This window comes from Tamandua tetradactyla, chromosome 5, assembly GCF_023851605.1.
Source record: "Tamandua tetradactyla isolate mTamTet1 chromosome 5, mTamTet1.pri, whole genome shotgun sequence".
Classification (NCBI taxonomy): Eukaryota; Metazoa; Chordata; class Mammalia; order Pilosa; family Myrmecophagidae; genus Tamandua; species Tamandua tetradactyla.
The window spans coordinates 171,123,147-171,150,493 of record NC_135331.1 but is presented as its reverse complement, the minus strand read 5'-3'; the positions used below and the strand labels follow the sequence as shown (position 1 = coordinate 171,150,493).

The 27,347-nt window shown below is 40.3% G+C and overlaps 1 protein-coding gene across 2 annotated transcripts in view; it reads left to right on the top strand.

Moving 5' to 3' along the window:
• Positions 1-2,189: 2,189 nt before the first annotated feature.
• LAMA4 (laminin subunit alpha 4) overlaps positions 2,190-27,347 on the top strand; it is a 147,237-nt gene continuing 122,079 nt past the window's right edge. For both annotated transcript variants that reach the window (XM_077162698.1, XM_077162697.1), the window contains exon 1: positions 2,190-2,818. In XM_077162698.1, the coding sequence (XP_077018813.1) occupies positions 2,624-2,818 (195 nt within the window). In that variant the 5' untranslated portion in view covers positions 2,190-2,623. The remainder of the gene's footprint in view (positions 2,819-27,347) is intronic.

Genomic DNA, 27,347 nt, shown 5'->3' with positions numbered 1-27,347 from the left:
ATGATATGTATTTTTGATCATTATTATTTAAAGCTCTTTTAAAAGAAGAGTGGGATAGGAAAAATGCGTATCATTTTCTTCCACCTCCAATCTGGCCATCATTTTCCCCCATATAATCTTCCCAAAGTACCAACTAAAGCAAACAAATATTATCCACTTCATTTAGCAGCTGAACCAGTTCATGCAGAGGAAGATGACAATAACTTAGCATTATGGTTCATGGCAATACAATTTGTATATGTGAAAAATAAAAACACTACAAATATTTTGGGATCCATGACAGCTCTCTTGGCTTCTTCTGCCTTTTAGCCCGTTTGCATCATACAGGGTCAGAATGGAAAACCTTCACATCACACTTATCTGGGTTCCTGTTGTACTTCAGCACCTCATTAAGAATGGATTGGCTTAACCACAGGAATTTATTGGCTCATGGTCTCAGAGTTTGGAAGACTTGCCTCTTCCCAGGGTCAGCACCTTCTGCCTAGCCAACAGTCTTTTGGGGTTCCTGGCTCTCTGTCACATGGCAGTGCACATGGCGAGTCTTCTCTCTCTTCTAGGTTCTGTTGACTTCTAGCTTCTGGCCACTCCCTGTGGCTTCTCCTGTGCTCTATTTCCTTTGCTTTTAAGGAATTCAGCCAGAGTAGATGAAGGCCCACATTCATCTTTCTCATTGAACACACCTTAACTAATAACATCTTCAAAGGTCCTGTTTACAAATGAGTTCACACCCACAGAAGACCTTGAAGATGTAAACAGGGGTTGGGACCTGAACATGCCTTTTGTGGGGGACATGATTCACTCCTCAGCACTGACTGCAAGACTTAAAACAAGGCCCTTGCTCAAAAAATCCATGCGACTTCGATTTTCTCATCCACCAAATGTGTATAACAATACTTACTTAATGGGATTATCATGAAGATGAAATTTAATCAGATAATTTATGCAATTTTTCTAGCAAATAAAAGACATTCAAAAAATGGGAGCGCCTATCTCTCCTTTATCTTGTAAAGTTGCGATGTGGTATAGGTAGATGTAGAAGATAGCTTTGGAATCAGTGCGGCCAGGATTCAAATATCTGCTCAGCTTTCATTCAGCTGTATGTCCTTGGGAAAAATGTCCTAGCCTCTCTGAACCTCTCTTTCTTCATCCATAAAAAGGAAATAATAGTCCTTCTTTGCAGGATTGCTATAAGGTTTGCAAACAACATATGCAGAGTATCTAGCCCATTGTTGGTGCAATTTGTTTATCCATAGATAAAATGACTTCTGTTCTCTAAAATAAAGCTAATGATTAGGTTTTAGGAAAATGTTTTGTTGCATATTTTTATGCTTTCTAACATCTAGAAAATTATCTGGGTGTCATCATACGGTTGTCTGATCTAAGCATTTTAAAGCCACATTGGGTCTTGTGGGGATGCCCATTAAAGTCCATTTAAGGTCCATTATAAAATCAGTGTAAAAAGGGTACCTATCAGTTGCAGTGGTCACTGGCCCATTAATGGGGGGGTACCTCTGGCATAATTGTAGCCCAAATTCACCCAGAAGTCTTGGAAAGGTTGTGTGATTCAGACACATGGAGTCGGCATGAGATTACAGAACAAGGGGGAAGAGGCTGGGGCTGTGGGTAGCATATTTGACGGGTTCATACACTGCAAGCCTTGTTCCTGGTCCCTTACAAAGCACTTCTTTAGGATGAAAACAAGATGTTCTTTGTAAATAAAAGTTCATGCATTTGAGTAATGAAATCATTTTCCAGTGCAGCACTGAAAGATATTCTTCTCCCAAGCCCACCCGGTGAAGACTGGGGAGGAAGAGGGGAGGCCAGTGAGTTCGGAGAGAAGATATTAGCAGCTGTCATCTCTAGAAAATGAGAAACCTCGCTAGAAAAAGTGGGTGCGCCGCCCCTCTGCTCTTTGGGACCGTCTACCTTTGGCTCCTGCCCCTGGAATCCCTCTTCCATCCACTTTCCTGCAAACCAGCGAGGGTCACATCTACATAAACACAGATGAGACTTCCACACCTTGACAAAGCAATTGAAGAGATGCTAGGAAGCAATCAAAAAAGCTGACTGTTCATCGGCAGCCCTTGGAAGGGTTCCAGAGAGAGGGGAAGGGAGGCAGAAAGGGAAGGCCCGACCCGGCGTCTGAAAGGCCAACTTGGAGGGGGCGGGTCTGGATGTGGAAGGTAAAAAGGGCGTGGTGAGAGCGAGGGTGAGAAGAAAGCCAGAGAGAGCGCAGTCCTCCATCCCGGCCTGGGGCGAGAGGCTGGCTGGGTGCTCGTGGGCTCTCCCGGATCCCATCTGCCTTTAGACGCTGCTTTAAGCTCCATCCATCTGTAGGTTTTTCAGCCAGGGTCTCTGTGGAGAAGAACCACAGGGAGAGAGGAAGAAAGTGAGAGAGGCAAAGAGAGGGAGAAGAGAGAGAGAGAGAGAGAGACTTGCGTACTCGCTTACTCTCTTTTTAAATAAGTTGCTGGTCGGACAGCCTTGATTTCGCACATCTGGAAACGGCAGACCGAGAGAAAGTAAAATAAACGAGGCCCCGCTGCACCACGGCGGTGGGCACCGAAGACGATCAGCCGTTCCGCGCGCCCTTGGGAGAGCCCGGTTGGATGTGAGCAGAGAGATGACGCGGAGCTCGGCCTGGCGCTTGGTCTTGCCTCTGGGGCTCTTCTGGGGCGCCGTCGGCCCCGGCGCGGCATCCGGAGCGCACAACGCTTTTCCTTTTGACGTTGAAGGGAGCTCAGCGGTCGGCAGGCAGGACGCGCCTGAGACGAGCGAGCCCCGCGCGGCCCCGGGATGGCTGCCGCCCGCTGCTGAGGTACCGTGTCCGCGCCACGGCCGCCCTGCGGGGGCACCTGCGCCCCCCCCCCCCCCCCCGCCCGGGCCGCCCTCGCCCCTCTCTCTCTCTCTCCCCTCCCCCTTTCCCCACGCTCCCCCCACCTCCCCCCCACCCCCCACCCCTTGAGAGTTTCTCCTGAACCAGCTCGGTTCAGAAACTTGAAATAAAGGTTTACTTTGTAGGTTGCATTTGGATGGTTTGAGTTTGGGAGTTGAGGTTTTGGAAAATGTCACTGTTCCAGCTGGAAGAGGCGCATGTGTCCTGCGTGCTGTGGAATTCGCTGGGCTTCCCCCTGGGGCTCAAGTGGCGCCTCTCTGACTTTCTACCACGTGTTGGGCCAAGTGGGCCTGTCCCTCTAAGTAGAGTAGTTCTGTGTGTCCTGTCACTGGCTTCCAACACCTTTGCGGTTAGGACAGTGAGAACAAAATTGTGGGATCTATCTTTTAGTCACACACAAAACAAGGTCTCTGCAACAGGGGAGGCTGAGGGGGTGAGTGAAGAGTGATGGGTCAGGAAAGAAGCAGTTAGGAAGCAGCAGAGCAGATACCTTAAAGAGAAAACAAACCATTATACTCCGTAAATGAGAAATTCCCATTAAAACCAAGTGTCATCCCCAAAGTAAAAATGATCAGATGTGATTGATAATGTACATTCGAGCTGCTGTTTGTATATCTTACAATAGCTTCTGTGCTGAAAACATAACCAAAGTGTAGACATTTTCAGGAGGATGGATTCAGAGTGTCAGCCCCTTGACCCGAGACAGACAACAGCATGTCCAGTGGTGGGAGATGCTGTAGGAGGAAAATGAAGTCACCTAAGTTCATGGGAAAGGAAGAAGCAATTGACCTAACAAAACACACACACACACACACACACACACACACACACACACACACACACACACTCTCTATAGCTATGGTTACAGCAACCATACAATCAAAACAGTTATGTGATTGACATCATTTCTAATGGCACTGAAGTCTGTGTTATTGCTACTAATTGTTAGCATAACTGGAGCTATTAATTATTATTAATAAAAAAAAGGTGCATGGAGATGGCCTTTTCTAGAAGTGAATCCCAACCAGGCCCCATCCCCCACCCATAGAACTGGGATAGGGTCAGAGCCCACAATTTCCCACTGTGTAGTGGTGCGAAATGTAACTTCCATGAGAAAAAGTAGAGGCGGGGGTCACAAGTTCTGGCCAACTTTGTTCCCAGACACTGGGGAGAAGCCAGACCAGGAGAGACTCCACATAGCACAAAGGACATTATTCTCCTAAGGGTGGAATTGACCTCCCTTCACACCCCCCATGAAGCTTATCTCCACCTGTTGCTTCGAGTATGGAAAGTCCCTGAATGAAATACTTAAGAGTAGAGTTGCTCAGTGAAATACAGAACACCCAAATGCATTTGAATTTCAGCTAGAGAATGAATAAAATTTTGGTATAAATGTATCTCAGCTACTCCATGGGATGTGTTTATACTAAAAAAAATTATTCATTGTTTATCTGAAATTCAAATTTATCTGAGCATTCTGTATTTTTATCCGTTAAGTCTGCCAACTTTGTTTAAGAGATTAAGAGACAAGTACACACAATAGTTTTTTGAAACTCATCCCACCAAAATCACAAAAATAATTACGTGGTTTTTAGGAGAACCTTAAATTTAATGTTAGGCCCTGACCAAATTCTCAAATCCTAATACGTTCAGTGAAATAGTAGGTAGACAGAATACCAGAATTTTTCAGATTGCAGGCTGTGCCGTCTGGTCATTTCAAATTCAAATTTCAATTTAGCGGCTCCTTAACCTTGGGAAAGTTACAGATGCAGCAAAGGGCATATAAGAAAACTGAGGCTGAAAAAAGTAATTGATGTCTGCTTTGTACCTCATAGAATTATTGTGGTCAATTTAAATAGATTATAAGGTGCTTAGCACAGTGCCTGACATGGTAAGAATGCTCTATCCATGCTAAATGCTATTATAATTCTAAAAGAGGTGGATGATTGGATTACCAAAGCCCTTATTTGGGGCTATTTCTTAGAACTTTATTTTTATGGTGTTATTTGACTGGATATTGCTGTGTTTCTTGTTTGTTTTATAACCTTCCAACCAGAAAGCATGTGCTGTAGTTAGTTAAATTCGTAATACTGTCAGAGTCTAATAGGTTCAGAATGCCATATGAGGCATGTGGTTTAGGGAAACAAACAGAAGCTATTAGTCATTCCAGGAGGGTCAAAGTATATGGTGTAGAAAGGGTGGGATCGGGGTAATTATGTTTCCACTGCATAGTTTCACATAACACCTCCAGTGAGCCTGCAGTCCCTTGGTGATCCCAACCCTTCCCATTGGGTTTCCCAGGCTCTTTATAGCCTGTATGCAGACCCTAAACAAAATTCATCCCAGAGATTTAATAACATGGTCCAACCACTCCACTGAATTGATTCAAGAGATTGTAGTTACATGTATACATAGAGAGAGAGAGAACTCAGATGACACATATATTACATTATTCTGTGGGAGAGGTTTGAGATGTGGATGAGAGGATATTCTAAAAATACATTCACTTTATTTGAGTTGGATTTATATGAATGGTTAGTCCTCAGTTCTCCTGGGGTTTTATTACCACGAGCACTTCAAAGGGGAGGAAGGAAAATACTCAGGCAGGCATGGAGCAGTGGGAGGCACTTGGCTGCAGGTTTTCCTGAGGGTCTCCTGAGCACCTCCATAGCAGGGCCTGTGTCCTCTCTAGTCCCCGGACCTCAGGCTGGGATGCGGGCCCTGGTACAGTGCAGAGCTCAGTGTGAGCTCGGGGGATGAACATAGGTAACACGCACAGAATAGAAGGATCGAGAGTGCTGGGTGATCGAGATGGAAGGCCCCTCCTTTTCCTAAAACAGGCCCAGGCTTCCCCCCGGGATGCAAAGTCCGTGGGTGACGCTGCTAGTTGTAGAAATGATTTTACAACTTTCTGCTTTTTGATAATCGAGGTCAGAGCTGAAGGGGTGGGCAAAGGGCAGGCTAACTAGTTTCCAAAAGCATATTCAGTATCCTAGTGTTTCACATTTAAGTTTCATCATGTACACTATAGAAAGTAAAGTTAGGCAAAAGTCTTCTCCACTGGATGTGGATATGCAAAAGGACTAGATGGGGTGCAGGCCTGAAGATGGGAACACCCCCAAGGAAAGGGTATCAGAGTGTGCTTGGAGGAGTGAGATTCTTGTCTATCAAAAAGAAGCAGAAGTTAAAAAAAAAGGTCAAGAATCTCTAGGTTGGAGGGCGGGCCACAGTGGCTCAGCAGGCAGAATTCTCGCCTGCCATGCCGGAGACCCAGGTTTGATTCCTGGTGCCAAGAATCACTAGGTTGGAGGTTGACACTGGGTGGCTGGAAAAAATCCATGGTGAGAGTCCCAGAGAGGAGACAAGGCCTCTGCCAAAAGGGGCAAAGTGGAAGGGGATGTAAGGCTGTTGATGGGGCTGTTGTTGGCTTTGATGGATAATTGAGAAAAAAATTGGAAATGATGAAATCAAGCAAATTTCTGTGAAAGGGGAAAATGGAAATTTATCTTTTAATAACCTTCCTAGGTTTTGCTGCTGCTATTTTTATTGCTGTTGTTAACTTCCCTCCAAGAAAATCAATGCCCCGACAGCCACATGTGGCAAGCGTACCCCATACTGGACAAAATGTCTTGCTTAAATAACACCATGAACTACACTAAGTCTTAAGAACTTTTCCTCTGGACTCTGTCCATGCTCGATATATGGTCCCCACTTCCCAGCATGTGGTTAGGCTCCCTGCCATTAAGAGGATTGCAGAATGTTTATTAAAAGGTAGTTTAGATATCTTTCACTGTCTGCTTTCTCTTTTCTTATCTCAGTCCCTTACTTTGAAAAAGGCCCCATATTACCACATTCAGACCTACAGCCACTAGTCTAGGCCATCGCCCTTTGCAGCTGCTCTAAACAATGCAATTAGAAGGTCCTGGAACCCCTATGTGCCTTCATTTCATTCATTTGCTTACTCATCCACCTTTGAGCCTTACTACCAACAGAGGAATAAAATAAACATCAGGATAGAAAGAAGGTAGAGTCACAACCCTACCCTCAAAGAGTAAGCAATCTAAGAGAGAAAAATTTTATATACCTGGACACGATATAAAGTCAAATGCATTAAATTCTTGTAAGAGTGGCTACTAGCAAAGTACACATGGGTAGATGACTCCTGAGCTATACCTCTAGGACACAATCACCTACTCACCAAATGCAAAAGAAGGTCCTTATAAAGAAAGCATTCTTTTAGGACTGGAATATATGGTAGTGGTTATTTATAATAATAATAGCATGACTTCTAGCTACCATTCATTGGGCACTTACCACGTGCCACACACTGGTCTGAGCACTTCCCATGAGCTTTTTTCTTTAACCCTCACAACCACTCAGGGGGTTGAGTACAGCCATTAGCTCATTTTGCATATACAGAAACTGAGGTAAAGAGTCTGCTCAGGCTGCCTCACTGGTAAGTGGCACAGTTGGAAAGTAATATTTTTACAAAATCAGTTAGGTAAATGGAAGTATCTGTAGGGATAATTTTAGCTTTTGGAATTTCTTAAAATAAAGAAATAGAAAATACAATCGAAAGAGCATTTTTTTCAGGGCTTGCTGGGTGAACAGTATAAGCTGCAAAAATCTTAGGGTGATCAAAGAGAGGTAGTAATTTCCCTTTGGCCTCCAGTCTAATGACTACTTTATAAACTACAATTTTTTAAACTCTTTCAATTGCTCATATAATAAAGAAGAAAAATAAAACCAACAACCTAACAATCGTTGACCTCTACTATGTCCCATGAACTCCTATCTCTATTATCTTATATTATCCTCAATAATTAAAATTATACCCATTTTACAGAGGGGACAATTGGTGTTTGGAGATGGTAAGTGCTTTGCCCAAGGTTTCCAAATTTTACTCTCTTTTACCAATGTATCACTGTGTCTCTCTGGCAGATACTTTTTTTGTTGTTAATTATCAAGTTTTCTTTTATCTTTGATTTCTCTTTTATAAGCATATTTTGTTATGTTTCCTCCACATGGTGCTACAGTCAATACTAGAAATTCCTGATTTAGGTTAGTAAGTGTAGAATATAGAGTAGGTATAGAATTCATAATAGCACCACCCACAAGAATAAGTTCTGCTTTACAGAATTTATTGCAAAATTGCATGAAAATAAAAAATTCCATTCCCTATAGTTCCAGAGTTCTCTGATTTAATCAGAGGAAGTTTTAAAACTCATATTCCTATAGGCGCCAGGCAGAAAACAACTGGTAAAGGAAGCTGGGCCAAAGGAACCTACTTTGTGAGGGGTAGGGCCTGAAGTAACTAAATAAAGAAAGTTTGCTTCTCCCAGAGGGGCAGCTGCTTCTCAGCACTGCCAGATCTTCTATTTTGTCAAGAGAAGAAAGAATCTGGATTCTTAAGTGAAATTGCTGACTCAATTTTTCTAATGCCCTGTGGGTCAAATCCATCTGAGGGCCAGATTCAGTCAAAGGGATGTTCATTTGCAGTCTCTGCTTTTACAGTATTTATAACTCACCTTTCATTAAAGGCAGAATGGGGCAAATAACCAAACAGACGTGGTATGAATTTGACACCGCCACTTTCTCGCCATTTGACTTTGAGGAAATCAGTTCATCTTTCTGGGGCTTAGTTCCTTTGATTGCAAAATAGATAAAAAACGTATTTGCATTGCAAGATTGCTCTGAAATTATATATATAGACATAATATTATAGTATAAACTGCCTAGCACAGAGTAAACCTTCAGTTTTCTTTTCTGTCCCTTCTCTCCTTTCTTCCATTATCTGCTTTTATCTATCTGAAGGTGAAGATTTGTAGTATCAGTCCATTTTCATTATCTAAATCTTTGCTTATTTGGTAAATTTGATTATGTCAACTTTTACTTACAGATTTGCTGGTTATCCAGCATGTGAGTACGAGAGTAGTTTAGCTTTTACAATTATTGTCTCCCGAATGGTTCCTTTAAATACCCCTTTCCCCAGCAGCAGGATAATCGGAGCAGTAGGAGGAAATGAAGGGGTTTTTCTAAGTCTCAAGAAAAGCTAAATGAAAAACTCAACACCTTTACTATAAGAACTATAGCCTTTCTTGCACATTTAAATTCCAGATTTTAACTGTCAAAAACACTCCCCTCCTAGCTCAAAGTAATCATATAATGATGGTCTGGACATAATATTGGGCTTTTTGATTGTTAGAAACCATTAAAATAAGATTGCTGGTACATGCTTTGAGTTCCAAAACTTAGCATTTCCAAACAATTATTTTTCAAAATAAGTAAATCTGCTAGTTCATTGAGATACAGGAATCGTAGAAGAATATTAAAGTATCCACTACATTTGCAAAACAGCAGCATCTTTTTTTTTTCTTTTCTGCTTTTCTTTCTCCCAGTGTGGTAAAGTTAAATTCTGGGAAATGGTTTACTAAAGGGAAGTTTAACCACAGATGTTTGTAATTCCAACTTAAGTTTCCCATCAAAGTCGTAATGAAATTCAGCTGCCAGCATTTCAGTTCTGAATCTGAGTGTTTTTAATCTTGAAAAACTTGTGGGAAACAGCATTCCAAGGCTGAATGGTAGTGGGAAATTTTCCATATTCAAGCCCAAATCCTCATATATAGAAAAAATATACATGGTGAAAAAATTCTGTTAAACAAAGGGGAGGAGAGACACAGATGTACTTGGACTAATATGCAAAATGCCTCTCTTTTCACTCACAGGACTTTCTTATTTTGTATGTTGTGTTTTGGTGAAAGCTAGAAATTGTGAGTTTACATAAATGGAGTGAAATATCTACATGTATGACTCCATAAGAACTGGCAGGTTGGAGAAATCCCATAAGATCAACAGCTATATTAGCAGGAGTCTCTTGTAGATGAGTCTTTGCTGTATACTACAGCTAAAAGGGTCCTTGAGCACAATGCAGACCTTGTATATTAATGCTTATTTTGAAATTATGCCCTCCAGTAGCCAGAATGGCATGATTGCATTAAAGGAAATCAGGGACACTAGAGAGCATGAAACTGGCCTCAGATGTAACTGCTATGTAGAATACTGTTATGTACAAAGTGAATTGCAACAGCCAAGTTAAACTAAGCAACTCTAGAAAGCGAAATGTTGACCCAAAGGGATGTGATATGCAATATAGACATCAGCAGAAAGCAGGAGAAATATCTAAGAGCCTCATACGCTGGGGTACCAGGGGCCTGTAGAGAGTTTAGAGTCACAGCACAGAGCCAGACCACAAACTCAGAGTCTGAGGCTTAAAATCCTGACAAGCCTTTTCTTCCATGGCAATTATTCCATTTAAGCTTCACAGCCACAGTGTGCATGCTTCCCCTTGATGAGCAATGACATGGTTTGATAAGCTGAGCGCACCCTGTTACCTTTCTTCCTGCTGATCTGCTGTGAGTCCTGGGTACAGTAGGGTGGTTATGTCATCTGTGATTCTGTCAATTCCTGGGGTACAAGTGAGGTGCTAAATGCCTGTTGTTTGGAGAACGGAGTCTGAGTGTCTCGAGGCAGGCCGGTGTTCCATTGTGGTGCATGAATCATAGCCTCGTTCTGTATTATTTGCCTGAAATTGTTGTCTGTGATAATCAATGCCAATAGACATCCTGAAATTCTATTTATAAAGGACAATCCCTGAAGCCTCTACTCTAGCACAGAATTCAGCATAAAAAAGACTTGTTTGAATGCAGACACAGTGGGTGGTTATTATTGGATGCGTAACTCTATTATACCTTGCAGTAGGAAATATAAAGTCAAAGGAATCATAGGATGTTAGCTCTAGAAAGGAAGTTTAGAGATTCAGTGCTCTCATTTTGCAGGTAAGCAAACAGTGCTTCATCCAAGGGCACAAAGCTCAGCAGGAGTCCTATCAACAACCTTCTTAATTCTAGGCTTACAGTCTTTCAAATTAGATCAATGGACTTAATCATACTTAACTTTAGAACTAGAGATCCTTAAGTGAACACATCTATGGAAAATTGCTTACATCCAATAGTCAAGTTATTCGCTTTACTCCTTATTGTTTCTTTTTATCTTTAAGTCAAGTTATCAGTTGGTGATTCTTAGGGAATCGAGTGGAGTTTAATGAGCAATAGGCTGTGAGTCAGGACCCGATTATTCTGGTGTTTGGTCTCACCACTGAACAACCAGATCATCCTTCCAGTTAGAGGAACCTAGACGAGTCCTTCACCTCTCTGGGTGGGAAAAAATATATAGGATCTAGATGATTTCTAAGGCTACTTCTACAAAACAGAACAAAATTCTATAATTGTCTAATACGTAGATTAAAATATATACTATCTAAACAGAACCTGCTTGAGGAACAGAACCACACAAAGTCATAGCTGCTGTCCTAGTTAGAACCCAAGATTTAAGAGTCCAGAGCCAGAGGGATACACAAGGTCCTGACCTTGTGCCGGGGTGGGGAGCTGGGGGCGATGGCAAAGTGGGAGCCTTCAGCGGAGTGCTTTTCCCTGCTTACTGACAGCTCCAGACTCAGGGCTTGGGATGATCTGCCCAGTAGGGCCCTGGCCCAGCGGTACACAGGAGCTTCTCTAAGGGGGTCCACCAGGAAGGTTTTACGGCCCCAGAGAGGTGCACTTTAGAATTAAAAAAACAAGCTTAAAGCTAAAGGCTCTAGAATTGCTAAGGCGATAGTATCACTTCCCAAAAGCACGGCTGACACGTAGCGCATACTGAAGAAGGGGTTTGAGAAAAGGCATGAAATGATATGGATCTTTCCTACTTCCTTCACACCCCTCCAACATCCCATAATCTAGATACCAAAGCAGGACCACTGGAGACTCTGAATCATTGAGGGAAGGGATAGGGAGGCAGGGGAAGAATTTACTTATGGAACTTACTTGAAAATGGGGTGTTGCTCAGTCACTTCAGGAAGTAGTTGGATTGTAATATTACTCTTGGTAACAAGGGAGTCTTTTTGACCCAGAATAATGTGTCTTCAGGGAGTAAGGAGTGTAGTTTATGTCCTAGACTGGAAAAATAACGTTAAGAAATATGGAAGAACTATTCCCCACATAAAAATTAATCGCCTAAGCTTTTCTTCAAGCTGGTACTTTTATGGTGGGTTTGTGACCTACAGGGTTTGGGTCTCCACCTGCTAAGATGAGACATCCTGTTCCTCCAGCAGACTCCAGCCTGCAGAGACCCTCCTTGCTATTTTATAACTGCCTTAAAGGACAACTATCCCTGAACCCATTCAGGAAAGCCAACTGGCTGTTTTCAGAGATCCTTTTAGCTCTAATTTCTGAACATTTGATTAGCATTTGCTGTGTCGTAGGCACTGTTCTAATCATTCATGTGATTTGATTCAAATTATTCGTCATAACACCCCTTGGGGAAGGCGATACTATTAGGCCCATTGTACAGATAAGGAAATTGAGTCATACAGAAGTTGAGTAACTCACCCAAGGTCACAGATCCAAAATCTGGCTCCAATCGCTTAACATTTGTGCTATAATGACCCTCTAACATGATGTTCCTAAATCTCAGAGTGCTCAGCTAAAAAGGGTTTCCAGAACCACCTAGGAATGCCATAGTGGTCTTAGAAGTTGTCTTTAAAGATGTCATTCAAATTAGTCTCTAAATAATATTCAAATTAGTGGAATGTCTAGGCACTGACTTTTTAAAAAAAGTTATGGAAAACCTAAGCCTAACATCTCAGTGCCAAAGGGAAGTTCTTCGCTTAGACATGACAGACATACAAATGACATCATTTCTAAGTGTATGTATATTTAGGTATCTCCAGCTAGAGTGAGCATTAGTCATATCAGTGATGTCTGCTCTGGGGACTTACAACTTCAAAGAACTTGATAGGAAGGTTAGGGAAGTGTTTGAAATATTGTAAAAACAGGTCTCAGAGGAAATGATTACATGAAGGATGTCAACCACAGGAAAACTGAGTGACAAGTTACCTTAAAATTTTTCTCTCTTCAAAGGTAAATATGAAAAGAAAGCAAGTTTAGCAACAGACAGGATTCAAGTCAGGCTAAGAGAAACATAGGCTGTTAACGCCTTTCCTAGGAATTTTCAGGCATTGTATAGAACAACTTGCTGAAATAAGTGAATTATTCATTCAGCACACAACAATTAAGAGCACATGCTGAGAGACACCCCACAAGGCGAGATAATGGGGCAGGAGCAGACTCGGGTGGCCTCCACCATGCTGGACTATGACAATGGCCCCAGCAGCAGTCACTGGCCATGTCCATTGCTGTCTGGAAGGGGGAATGTATTAGAGAAGCGTCTGCCAAACTTTTCATGCCTAACAGTTCCTTGCACTAGTTCTCCTCCTCCAAAGTCTCATGTCTTCAAATGTTTTGCCTTCCAAGTGAACTGCATTAAGCAATAACTCATTTTTCTAAGGCAAAGTAATTCGTAACTGCAGAAGAGAGTTTCTGATAAAATACATTAATCAGCGTTATCACGCAGTGTTCATTTTGGCCAAAAGCAAAAACAGACATAAAATTTAGCATTTGTTTTTACATGTGCATTTTTTATAGGTGTGTCACAATTAGTCTTTATGTTTTTATTTTTTATTGTTTATTGTTATGTAGTATATTTTCACATACCATGTAATCATCCAAAGTGGTTCACAATATCATCATATAGCTGTGCATTTTTCATCACAATTGACATTTTTTCCTTTGTTGTAGAAAGTAGCCTATATACAAAAAAGCAATAAAGGTCAAAGCACATCACAACAATTAGCTGTAGAAGAGATTTCAGAGTTTGGTATGGGTTACAATTCCACAGTTTTAGATTTTTACTTCTAGCTGCTGTAAGAACGGGAGAATATAATGATTCAGCTATCATATTTGTTTGTTAAACCCTACCTTCTCTGTATAATTCCACCATCACTTTTGATCTTTCTCCCACTCTTTAGGGAAATTGGGGCTATGACTGTTCCAACTTTTTCATGTTTGAAGGTGCTATCAGTAATATCGCATAGGGGAATGGAACTAGTTGATGTTCTGGAGAGGCTGGCCCCTTCGCACTTCAGGACTTATCTGGCCCAGGGACCTATTTGGAGGTTGTAGGTTCTGGAAAGTTACCCTAGTGCATGGAGCCTTTGTAGAATCTTATATATTGTCCTAGGTGTTGCTTATGATTGGCAGGAATGGTTTTGTTTGGGGTTTGGCAAGCTATGATAGGTAGCAATATCTGACTGACCTTGCATAAGAGTGGCCTCCAGAGTAGCCTCTCGACTCTGTTTGAACTCTCTAAGCCACTGATATCTTATTTGTAACACTTCTTTTCTCCCGTTTGGTCAGGATGGCATTCTTGGTCCCAAGGTGCTTGGGCAAGGTTCATCCCTGGGAATCATCTCCCATGCCTCCAGGGAGACTTTCACCCCTGGATGTCATGTCCCACATAGTGGGGAAGGTAATGATGATATGTCACAAATAATCTTAATTCAGTATTTTGAACTATGTAAAATAGTATTTGGAGTTCTATATTTCTACTAATATTTGTTAAGAGTCCAGAGATTGGAATCAGTTGATTAGCATCGATATCTTTATTCTCTGATTTAACAAAGAGATACCTACTACCTACTATAAACGACATATATGCTACAAATGAATAAAATATGGTCAAAGAGATAAGATGAACAATGTAATACAACTAAATTGGTAGGTTATAAGAACTTTTAGAGAGTTTAGAAGCTAAGTTCACTCCAAGTGAGAAGTTCACAGGTGACTTCAGGGGAGAGCTGGCATTTGAATTAAGTCTTAAAGAATGAGGAAAAGAATTCCAGGCACATGTGATAGGAGGAGTAAAGACGCAGGGTTCTTTGGGAAAGAAAAGAGTCTCAGCTGACCAGGACAACAGGGAGCCATTGACAATTTCAGAAAAGGAGAGAAACACACTGAGAATTGTGCTTTATCAGTGCTACTCGAGAAACAGTCTACAGGGCGGATTGGAGCAGTCGGCAGCAGGGAGCCTAAGATCAGGGAACCCTACGACGTGCAACGGTGATCGTTCAGGGGAGAGTAAGAAGGCCCTGGATTTGGACGGCGGCCATGATCTGGGAAGGAAAGAGCAGATGCCGGGGTCATTACAGAGGTTCTGTCAAGGAGATTTGCCATATGTTTGAAAAGGAAGGATGATGGAGAAGTCAAAGGTGCTGCTGATGTTTGTAGAACTGCATTAAATCATGGAGAAAAAAAATCTCTTCAGGGACCTTTTAACATAAGAGCAAGGGCCTTTTAACATAAGATCTACTAAATCATGGACTTTTTAAAAAGCTGAGGCTCCATGAAAATATCTCCGGGTACAACTTAAGTTAAAGGGACCCTGAGCAGCAGAAGCTTGGGGCCCTACCTCTTTCAATCAGATAAATAGCATATGAGATTTCATTGGAGAAAAAGGGGGTTCCCTGCTTTAAAATGTTTGAGAAACACTATGCTGGGGCTGCCTGAATTAGTATTCTAAATCTTGACAAGTCTCCAAAATGTTACCTAAAATCTTGCCCAAATCAGTGCATCCTAAGTAGTGTCCATGGCACGTATACCTGCCTCAGAGCCAGTAATGGAGCTGACGGGGGCTGCGGAAGCTCTGAGCATCTCATAGCAGCTCCAAACACAAGTGAGAAATCTGTAAACAATTGGTGCTCTCCTGGGAAATATTTTTATACTTCCTGTTCCCTGTCTGATATTTTTGGCCCTTTCCTAGGAAGTTAAGAAATTCCACTTTTGTCTCAGGCATTACCTGAGAGTGCTGAGGAAAAAAATAAACGATCTCAGGAGAGAAAACAAGGTGGAAGTGGGTAGACCAGATAACTGGTATCTTTTGATTCCCCATAGAAATGGTTGGATGTTTACTCAGTTCTTAGTTTTCTAAATCAATTATCCCATCACAATAATCATCACCTTACCCTAACCCTAAACCACAATTTTCTGCCTATGCCCTGAGCTAAAAAATAACTCTCCCAGGGTGTCCAATATGGTATTACATCCAATCCATGGTCCAAAAGCTAGCTTTCCATTATCTCCGAAAACCAAAGTGCTTCCACTGTAAATGTTATGACATGGAAAGGGAGAAAATAAGCATTACAAACTGTATGTCTTCTTTAGTTTTTCTTTTAAATAAAAAAAAAAACATGGTTGTGTAAGCATTTCACAGTGTCACAGAGGCAAGCGGCAGCTTGTTTTATTTTGCTTTATAATATATTTGCAGAACACTTAGGGTGAACTGGTCTCTGATGAATTTGGAAAGCCTCCTATAACCCTTTCCACCTATACCTTAAAGAGTTCAGCTTTTATTGAGCATGTTATTCACAACTGCCAAATATTAGAATTTCCTATGACTTCTAACTCAGTTGAAAACAATGTTAATAGTTCTGAAGATTTTATGGTTTACAAAGTGTTTTCCTATGTATTTCTACCATTAATTCTCTCAATAATTTTACAAATCAAAGAGACCAATAATCTGATTTCTAAAATATGGAGATGTTAAGTGATTAGCCCAAAGTCTCATACTATGTATTAAACTTTATTGAGATAATTCAGAAGTTTCATAGAATTCTATGTTAGGATGGGAGGGGACCTAGAAATTCTCATGCTGCTATTGTCATTGAAAGAGGTGGAAACTGAAGCCAGAAGTTAAGTTACTTTCCTGAGTTCCCACAACTGGTTTAGAGCTGGATCCAGAACCAAATTTCCTGGCCTGAGAAGGCCAGTCCGCTTGCCTTACTGCATCATAGAACATGGAAAGCATGACCAGGGCACAGGTAAGGAACACCCAGAGATGTGTATGTTGGGAAATTAATGAAGCTACATCAGACAAGAGCATATCCACATTTACTTTCTTGTTATGCCCTGTGTCTCCATCTGTACCTCTATTAATTTAATTACTAAAACGTTAAAAATTCTCTTGGCCCTTTAGTCATTATATTTATCTCAATTTTGAATTTAGTTTATAACTACATCATTCATCCCTTTTCTTTTATGTGGATTTCAGGGGATTTTGCTTTGACTTATATGGCTATTGACCCCTTAAACTTTTCTTTTGACACCTAACAATATCAGCTAGTTAGAAAGAAAGCATTTGTATTTAATATGATTTCAGAATTTCTGGCTAGAGTTTTTTAATTGTCATCTAAAAGTAAACAACACATCCTAAATCTTGAGAGAGGGAGAGAGAGACCTTTCAAAAAGGAAAATAACCCTTTGTTTCAAAACAATTATAAAGCCTATTTTTTTTTTAATTCTCCCAGAGCACATCGTGTCTGGTATTCCCCCTGCACACTGTTATTCAAGTTCATATGACATTAGTAAACTTCCTTATTATTTAGCCATACAATTGGTGCATGAGGAACTGGTGAAGAAGATTCATGCTGGAAGCAAAGGGTTCTATCCTGGTGGTCAAACCACAGTGCAACTTTCCAAACCTGCACTACGAAAATTCAGATTTCTGGCATCATCATTTTTATTTGTGGAGCTTTTCACTGCTGATTTCAAAACCAAATCACCCCAGTCTTCTGACAGCCAGAAAATATATAATACAGGTTTCTCAAAGAAAATCTGCCAATTCCCATGAAAACTGTAGTTGGCATAATGCAGGCACTGCCCTGTGAATAGCATCTGCTAAGATGTGCCCAGAGCCAAATAATGGATGGAAAATAATGGGGTTTGAAGGGTTTTGGGGCAGCCCCGACATCCTCTACAGAAACAGGAAGGGTTATGGGAGGCAGCCATGAAGGGTGGAACATCCCTTGTTCTCTTCTCTGGTCCTTGAAATAAGAGAGATCCTCCATATGGTGAAAATAATATTGTGTTTAGGGTGATATGAGTGTCTTTGAAAGGTCCAAGTAATAATCTATACACTGGAAGGGTAATTAATACTCTTCGTAAGATGCTGAAAACCTCTGAGTTTTAATTAAAGGGCTGGGGCTTTTCCCAGACTCAAATAGTATTTATGATTATTTTGGTAGAAAAGGCACGTTTTTCTTGTGCCCTGTGTTTTTCGACCTGCAATATATCAAAATGTTCAGTGGAAATAAGAATTTTGCTCTTTTTTCTGTTGGATATTTTTTGTCTACTCTTCCATTCAATCAATTGGAAATTTGACAAGTGTCATACCCTCTTTGAATAGTAAGACATTCGATTGTCACCTTAGGTTATCTAAGACATTTTGGTTTTCCTTTGATATAATTACTTGATTTGTTTTTAATCTGTTAACATGAACTCATGTTCATCTAGAAAATTCCCCTTCTCAAAATCATGAAACAACATGAATTTACTTGAAGCTTTCTTCAAGCTTCTAAGAAATTTAAAAATTTCAAAAAACATGGGGGAAAAAAACCTGAATGCAGTTCAAGGTTTAGATTAGCACAGTTTTTTCACCTCTCTATTTTAGCTGCTTGGTGACAGGGCTATTAACAAAAAACATTGAAAATCAAGCTCATCAGATCCTTGATTTAATTCTTCATAAATGATAAGTCAATTTAATCAAAGTTGCAGTTACCCAGAGAACACAAAATGAATTATTTCCATCATTTTCTTGCTTAGCTCACTTTGATCAAAATGCATTATAAACATTGGAATAAAAGAAGATAAAATTAAAAAGTACTCTTTTTTTAGAGTTAAATGACATTCTCCCCATGCATAGGTTGTAACTTGAAAATTATTGTGGCTTCCAAAATTCTGAATTTCAAGCCACATGAGAATCACTCATGGGATCCTGTTGGCCACAAGAATTGAAGCTTCTAGACTCACCCAACCTTTATTCCAGGAACTAAGATACGCCTCCATTATTATCTATAGCATGTGGAGGGAGAGTGGTAGCCAGAGAGTTGCTAAAAATCTCACCCAAGTTTAATCACTGATATGAAACTAATCCTTCCAAGGAAGGCTCCAGCAAATAGACAAAAAGTAGATCCATCTGGTATCGTTCTAGAAAAAGATTGCCAGGAATGAAGGATGCCTGCTTTGGGCAAGAAAACATCAGAAGGAATATAAATTTGAACCTCTCTACCTTAGAGGAAGTAATTTAAAAATGCCCCATGTTTTCCAACTTTTCAGTGTCAGCTTTCCTCCCTCAAAAAAAATTTGTGTAAATACCACCTTCTCTAAGGAGCCATTTTTGATCCAACCCCCACCCCATGTTAGAAACAATCTCTTTCTCCTCATCATTCTCTCAACATTCCTCTGTACTTCTCTTGTGATTCTCAACACTTTCTACAATATGTTATAGCAAGTAAGGTCCTTGGTTCATCTTCTTAGTCCCCAAATTGGCTGGCCAAGTGGCTTCAATATAATATCCCTCCACTATTTGAATACCTGCTCTGTGCCAGACCCTGGACTGGGGCCTGAGTGAAGATAAAAGAGAGAGGCAGTGGATGAATGACCATAACAAACACTGAAAGCCAAAACAGTGCCTGGTTTTCTGTTTGTGGCATGTGCACATTCTGACATAATTCTGTCACTTAATTCTGAGGAACGAATCAGCTTGACCTCAATTGTGGGCCGTGGCGTCCCTTGGCTGCTTGTTCCAGGAGCTCCACACTGTGGAAGAGAATGCCTTTTAAGCTAAAAGCTTTGTCTTTCCCACTGTATATGGAAAAATTGACTATGCACATTCAGGGAGAAGGTCTAGCAAAGAAATGTTTATATTGGAACAAGCCCCATCTCTAAATCTGGGCTTGTTGCTGAATGGTATTTTGTTTCCTTGGATCAGGGAAGGGGTCTGGAAACATCTGTAACTAAAGTATTGTTTTAAAATCAACACAATTTTTTTCCCTCTCAAATGACAGATAACAGTATGGCTTTAAATCAAACACTCTCAGCCTTTCCCATCCATTTCCTTTCATGAACGTGTATTATTTTGTTGTCATTAAATTGGCAGTGCATAGGAAAGATTTGTAGCACTCCACTCAAGGCAGTTGCCTTTGCAATCACTTACTTTTCGCTTCATGCTTTATATTGTGATGCGTTTGTGTTCTCTTTGCCTTTTCTTTTACAAACGGGCCACATCAGAATGACTTTCTGAATCACGGCAGTGTTTTGGGGGCAAAATTTTAAAGCTACATACAAGACGTCAAGTTGTAAAGTGATTCTGAAATTATCCTCCACAGTTTTACCAAAGAGAAATGTGCAGATTATTTATGCCATTTATAAATGTAAAATTGAACAAAAATGCAGATTTAAATTGGTATTTTATACAAGTCTCAAAGTGAAATCTTAGGGGAGAGAAGTTGGAGAGAGATATCATAAGCAATACCCTCAAATAATATGAAAAGAGAGGAAATTCCATACAAGGTTTGACTATCATTCATATTCTAAAAGTAATAGAAGTCGCTTATGAACAGTTGATAAAATTGGAGTTAAAAATTTATTGATTTGGTTTGCCACTTGGGGAAGTTAGTTGTTCTTTTTAAATTTTTAATTAGCTCCCCCAAAGTGAGGGGCTGAATGTTCATGTCGCTAACTCATCTGCTTTGCTTTCAGGAAGTGGAAGCAGTTACTGCTTGGTTTATGTGTTTATTTATAAGCTGTTTGAAAATGGCCCTATCTCCAGAGTCCCTCAAAAAGACTATCACTCCGAAAATCTTGGCTTTCAGCCTGAAGATCCAACTGCTTGGCGCACAGTAGAGATGTAAAATATTTGTTAAATTGATTCTGCTGCCCACGGCTTACAAATAAGGACACTTGGGGTAGATTCTGATTGTCAGATGTGTCATAACATTTATCTCATAAAATATATCGAAGGCAGAGTGTAGATTCAACACACAACCTTAAGTTTTGAGGCAGTCACAAGCTCTCTGTGGGTTCTAACCTCCCTTAGTATTGAAGAGCAGAGGTGTTGGCTTCAAAGTCTCAGCCAGAATTGCAATGCTGGTATTTTATTCGTATAAATTAAGGGTCACAGATTTCCCATTAGGTGAGGCCAGATATGCGTCAAGCCGTCATACATTCTACCTGACCAGACATCTGCTTCTGATTCCTGAGGGGAAACACCTGCACACATGCTGCTGTATATTACACAAAGGGGCATCCTTTCCAGGGTCTATTGCCAGATGCCTCAGACAGAACAAGGGAGGTGTGTCAGGAACACAGCTGGAGGTCAAATGACCAGCTTCTAACAAGAGTTGACTTCCCTAATGAACGATCTCTGTTATTTGCTTGGCATTCTCTTTCTGTCTGCGTTATATAAAAACTGTTAAAATCTAAAATACCAACTATAAATTATAATATTTAAATTAAAAGTAATTGCCACAGGCCAAACCAAGTAATTACAGAGGGCTGGTGAGCAATGTTTCCTATCTTGAGTCACCACACAGTCAGGGAGCGAAGCTAAACGAGTGTTGAGAATGTTCTTTCCCACGTGCCTGCACGCGTTGAATTAAGACTTTTTGATGATGGTGATGCTCACCTCTGAAATGAGGAAGGTGCTATTAATGGGATATCTCTGATGAGAATCTTGAGAATCTTGATAAAACTGAGTAGAGTTGATTTTTAGTCTAGATATTTCTAGGAGAGGCAGAAGTGGACAGCACAGGTCTATTTGCAGCCTCAGAAAAGGGGGAAGCTTCAGCATTACTCCTGCATTTTTATCACTATTAAGTGTGGCTTAGTAGGAAGAGCACTACTGGTGGCATTAACTCAACATAAATGACTTCTGGTAATTCCCTGAGTCTCCTAGACCTCAGTTTCGCCACATTTAAATGCGAGTTTAGATAAAGCAACTGCTAAGACCACTGCCAGCTCTGGCCTCCTGTGATTCTGTGATGCCAGATCCAATCAATGTGTATTTATTAGGCATTGCCTACACCATGCAAGGCGTTGAGGATACAACAAATCAGATGAATCCAGTTTTTGCTCTCAGGGTCTTAGGACTTCTGGAGAAGAAAGAAAATGAACAGTAATTTCAAAGGTCATTGGCATAATGAGTGACAGAGGTGAAGCTCTTGAGGAGCTAGCTACCAGTTAGGGAGGAGGCTAATGGTTATTGAACCCCTTCTGTGCTCCCCAACATGCATGATATCAGTTGATCCTCTGAAACACTCTAGGAGATGATAGGGCTATCATTCCCATTGTTTTCAAAAAGGGAAACCGAAGCCTACTATTAAATTAACTGGGCAAGGTCAGTCGGTGGTAGATCTGGAGGTGGACTCCAGATGATCCTATGCTTTATACCACTCCATGTTGTCTCCAAAGGTCATAAATAAGGGGAATTATGCCCAGTTTAAGAGATAGATTGCAATGTGTCACATCAATGCGCATGGAAGAGAAAAGAGTGAGGTTGAAAGCCTGGGTAGGAGAGATTCATTCATTTGCTCAACAGGTGTTTTGAACTGCTGCCATTTGTCAGAAGCATGGTGGGTGAATAGGGCTTGATCATGGATACACGTGTGTACATTTCCTAAATTGCCAAGAAGTAGCACCTAAATGCAAATGTATTTGGGGTGGGGTGGGGAAGGATTTATAGGACTGTTAGAAGAATAAGAAGAAAAGGAGAAAGCAATGGAAGTGAAATTCTTTTCCTCTACTTAAGAACTGCTTTTATTTTTTTTTATTTATTTTTATTCAGCACTTAATTCACAGCAATTATACTGAGAAACATATCAAAACTGATTAGCTGAAAGGAACCCTAGTTTGGAATACAAACTCTTGTCTGCTTTGATTCCCTGAAAACATGCTACATCAGGTGAACAGGAAGAAAATGCCACTTTTCTCAGATGGTTATAAATTATGATGGAAGAGTCCAAATATCTAAAGAGCGGTTCATCTTTAGATAATGCCATTTCAATCCCCACATGGATAAAATTCAATTTGTTAGCTCTTTTAAGTCTATTAGCTCTTCCAAAAATAGGTCTTGTAAGAGGCATTTCTATCCTTGCTGTTTCCTAATTATATCCCCTAACGAGACCACTTAAAAATCTATATTGTTACCATTGAATTAATGTTTAGAATAATTACAGTTAAAAAGAGACCTTTCCACTCCGAAAAGAACAGTTATCACTAAGTTGATTACATTTATATAAAATGAAAGCTGAGCTCAGGATGTTGGAAATGACACTGGATATTGTTATGATTTTATCGGTTTTCAGAGACTTATACCCTAAGAAGGCTGGGGAATAGGGTTAACTGAAGAGGCAAAAGACACAGAGATGTACCATCTCCCAGCAAAGTGAGAGAGGCATTGAGCCGTAAGGAAGATACAATCAAAAAGAAGCTGGGATATAAATAATCCTAATAATTTTATCTATTTCTAACTCATTTGGCACCAAAAGAGTGATCTCTGGTACCACACTTAGTAATTTTCTTTTCTAGCAAAAGTTGACTTTCCTTTTATTTCAAGGTTTAAAACCATCCTAATTGGTAAACTGACATTTTTAAATGAGCCTTGGAAAATTTGGTAAAGGCAATTGATTATTTGAAAGAGACCTGGACTAGGACTGTCTGAGAAAGTAAGTCAGATGTCATCACCCATCTATTGGACATTGCATAATCCCCAGATACAGAGCTCCCCCGTCCTTTTTCCCCTGTTCTTGCTTGAGCATCTTCACCTGCCGTGCTCCTGGAAACGATGGTAAGCTGGCTACTCTTTACCTGCTGCCCTGCATCCAAGCTCTGCCCTCCCTGCCTGATTTGCTGGACACTGATGGACAGGACAGTGGGGAAAGAGAGAGGCTGGGTAATTCTGCCAGCTCCCCATTTGCCTCAACAACTGCATCTGGGAAAGAAGCATGGCCCTGGAGAAGCAGTTCCCTCTCATGGCCCCTCATCCACAACTCCACCTCTCCCTAAGTTAAATAACCAACACTTCTTCCTTTGTCCCTTGGGCCCTAGGGCTGGTAGAATTTGATTTTTGTTGTTTCCAATCTCCCTTTGCCTCTCTATTGCCTTTCCCCTTAACCTGCCCACACTTCTGTATATCTGTCCATCCATTCAGGTCTCTTCATTTGAACCATCTGAGATGAATTTTGTTCCCTACTGACAGAGGGAGTTCTCCATCAATGATGACTCCCCTCCTGAAATCCATGGCTTTTCCCCTTTCCTTTCTGCTTGGAGAGCCCATCCCAAAAACATCTACCACAATCTGCTATTTTATTTCGAAAGTTGTTTTACCTTAGTGTAAGGGATTATAGAAAATAAATTATGCAAAATATTTAGCCCACTCTAAATAGAATGTAATCTTAAATTCCATAGGTCAACTTCATTTGGTATGAATTATTGTACAATCTTTTCCTCATTCCTCATTTCACCTCCAGACCAGTTGGAGAGGGCAACCTTTGACCTGAGCTTGTGGTCACTGTCATTTTCTATCCATCAAAGATCAGAGATGGTTTGCCTCCTATTTTTGGTTTCCCCGAAGAGTGAGCACTGGCTGAAAATGGACCCCAACTCCCCTCTTTGGACAGAAAACTGGCCTAGGAAAACTTTTACTTGGATTTTAACATTTTAGTTTCCCAGCCCATTAGAAAAATAGGAGTATCATGCACTTTTTTTGAGTATCTTTTACTTATTCCTTAAATTACTAAGGCCCAATGAGAATAAATAAACACTTGGAAAGTCCTCGGGGTTGCACAGGTAACCTAGGACATGTAGCTTCCAGCTAGAATGAATTGGTTAGTAGAAATTAAATTAAGTAGCCATTTATGTTTTTTAGAAGAACCTAAAAGCTAATGCATGCTTTAACTGAGACATGCATGCTGATACGTGAAAGGCTTCCACATGGGAGGAAGCTACTAACTGTTAGGTGAAAAACAAAGGAAGACCAAATTAAGTAAGGAATGTTCTTGTGCTTATTTTTTTAAACTGGGTATAATGATAATGATGTTTAAAGTGAATAACAAGGAAGTTAGGGAAATTATACACATCTGAATCTATTGTCAAGTCCATTAGTCACTCCCTAGAGACGATGCTTTAAGAGACCTCACCAGGTCTGCACATGGGAATCCAACACCCAAACAATCCACGTGGCATCCGTGGCTTTTCTTTTCTTTTCTCCTTTTTTTCCTCTCTTTCCTCCTTTCTTTGTTTCCCTCATTCTTTCTTTCTTATCTTTCTGTCTTTCACATTTGGGTACACACTATTTAGCTTAAGAAATAAAATATTACTATTAAAATTGAAGCCCATATCACCTCATTCCTGTCCTTTATCCTCAGAGGTAATAACTGTCCTGAATTCTTATAATCTCATCCATTTCCTTATACTTTTCTTGATAGATATGCCTCCCACAACATGTATTGTATAGTGTTAGCTTGCATGTCTTTAAACATGATATAAGTGATAACATACTGTTTTTATTCTGCAACTGACTTTTTTCCTCAGTATCATATTTGAAAGATTCATTCATGACTAGGTTATCTCCACTTGTGAGATTTGCTAAATTTTTCACCAAAGTGGTGCAAATCCATATTTTCAACAAACATATATCCATCATCTATTTCTTATTTGCTAATCACTGTAAGAAGTGATGAGAATACGAAGATGAATAAGACACTATCCTTATTCTCAAGGAACTCACTGTTATTTCAGAGAGACTGGAGTATCAATTAAAAATGGCAAAATCGTGTTGCCTGAAACCTAATAAGGTCTGTGCAGAGTGCTTTGTGAGTATGGAGGAAGAGTGACCAAGTCTGAGTGACTGAGGAAAGGATGCACAGGTGGTGAAGGGGACAAAGAGCATCCTACTACTCTGTGACAGTATATGCAAAGGCCTGAGGTGGGCAGGAGTACAGTATATCTGGGGAGGGGGAGACATACTGGTTTAATTAGAGCAGAGGGAGCAGATGTTGAACCTAGCTAGCTAGGTTGAAAGTTGGATTGTAAAAGAGCCTTTATGTCATGCTGAGGAATTTTGTTTATTCATGTAGGCAATGAATGAAAAGCCACTGGAAATTGAAAGCAGAGAATTAGCATGATAAGGTTTTAAAAAATTAATTCTGGTAATAAAAAATGGACTGGAAGGAAGAAAATCTGGTGACAAAAAGCAGAATGAATATACTGATAACGATCCAGGAGAGAAATGCCAAGATCTTGAACTGAACAGTGGTATTAGGGTCAAAGAGAAGGAATTATCTTGGTAAATATTGCAGAGATAGAATGTAAACTCTGTGAGGCAATGTACATATAAAGGACAGTGAGAGGTGGAAATGGTCTAACCCTAGACGCAATAGGGGAATGGAATTGTCTGTAGAGAATTTAAGAACAATGCTAAAATTCATTAACACCCAATGTGCTTTTTATTATCGTCATGTGTGATAATAAAACAGTGTCAATGACAAAATTCTCCTAAGTCTTTTGTTGTCTGGGTTCTAAGCAGTTGTTGTGGTTACTGTTGAGTTTTAACAATACAACAATTATGTAAACTTCAAATTAGCACATTTTAATTATGTAACCTCTAATAAGCATTGTATTCTACATGAATATTATTTCAGAAATGTTCCAGTCCTGCAGTCAGCCCCAACACAGATATACCCATTATTTTAGGGGGTAAGTTTGTAACAGTTCAGAATTGTGTAAGGTTGCTCCTGGCTTGAGATTCCAACCCTGTGTTACCTCATATACCTGCATTTATACCATACATATATTTGAAGTAAATGATGATAGCACAAGAAGAAACAGAACTTGAGTACTTTAATCCCGTAATTTTACATGCAAATCATTCTGTGAGTCTTGAGGACTTCACTTTTTTGGAAGTCTTTCCAAAAATTATTTAATGTAAAGTACATTAATATAATCTAAAAACATTGATCCATTACTTTTTTCCCTTCCATGTACTATAACTACAATCATTGACTGAGATATAAGGAGAAAAGTAGATTTGGGAGAGGATATAATAAGGACAGTCTGGGACACATTCAAGTCCATGTGCCCCAGGACAGGAGATGGATGTGTCTAATAGGCACTTGAAATCAAGAATATGGAATGAAACACCAGCTCTGGGATAACTAAAAAGATTTGGAAGCCACAAGAATGTAGATGGAGGATGAAACTGTGGGGGAGGGTGTCTGATATTACCCAGCAAAAGTTGTAAGAAAAGAGTGATAATGAGTTTACTCTGGAGAACACCAACAATTCACAGGCAGCAGAGAAAGAGGAGCTACCCTCCACCTAACCCCTACTCCCCCCCACACACAAAAAACAAAACATAAAAAAGATAGATTGGAAGAAAAGCTAGAAGAGATGGTTGTCCTGTAAACCAGGAGAAGAGAGAATTTCAAGGAGAGCATTTCAACAATGTTGATACTAGAGTGAGATCAAGGCAGATAGGAAAAACAAGGCCACCAAGATATCACCAGACATCTTTGGCTGGATGGTTTCAGTGACACAGTGGAAGCAAAAGCCAGAAGATGGATTAGGGCATGGGTTGCATGAAGAAGGCAGAGCCGGTATGACTGAGTTCCTCTTTGAGATGACTAGCTGGCAACAGACGAAGACAATGCAGGAGAGAAGATGTTTTT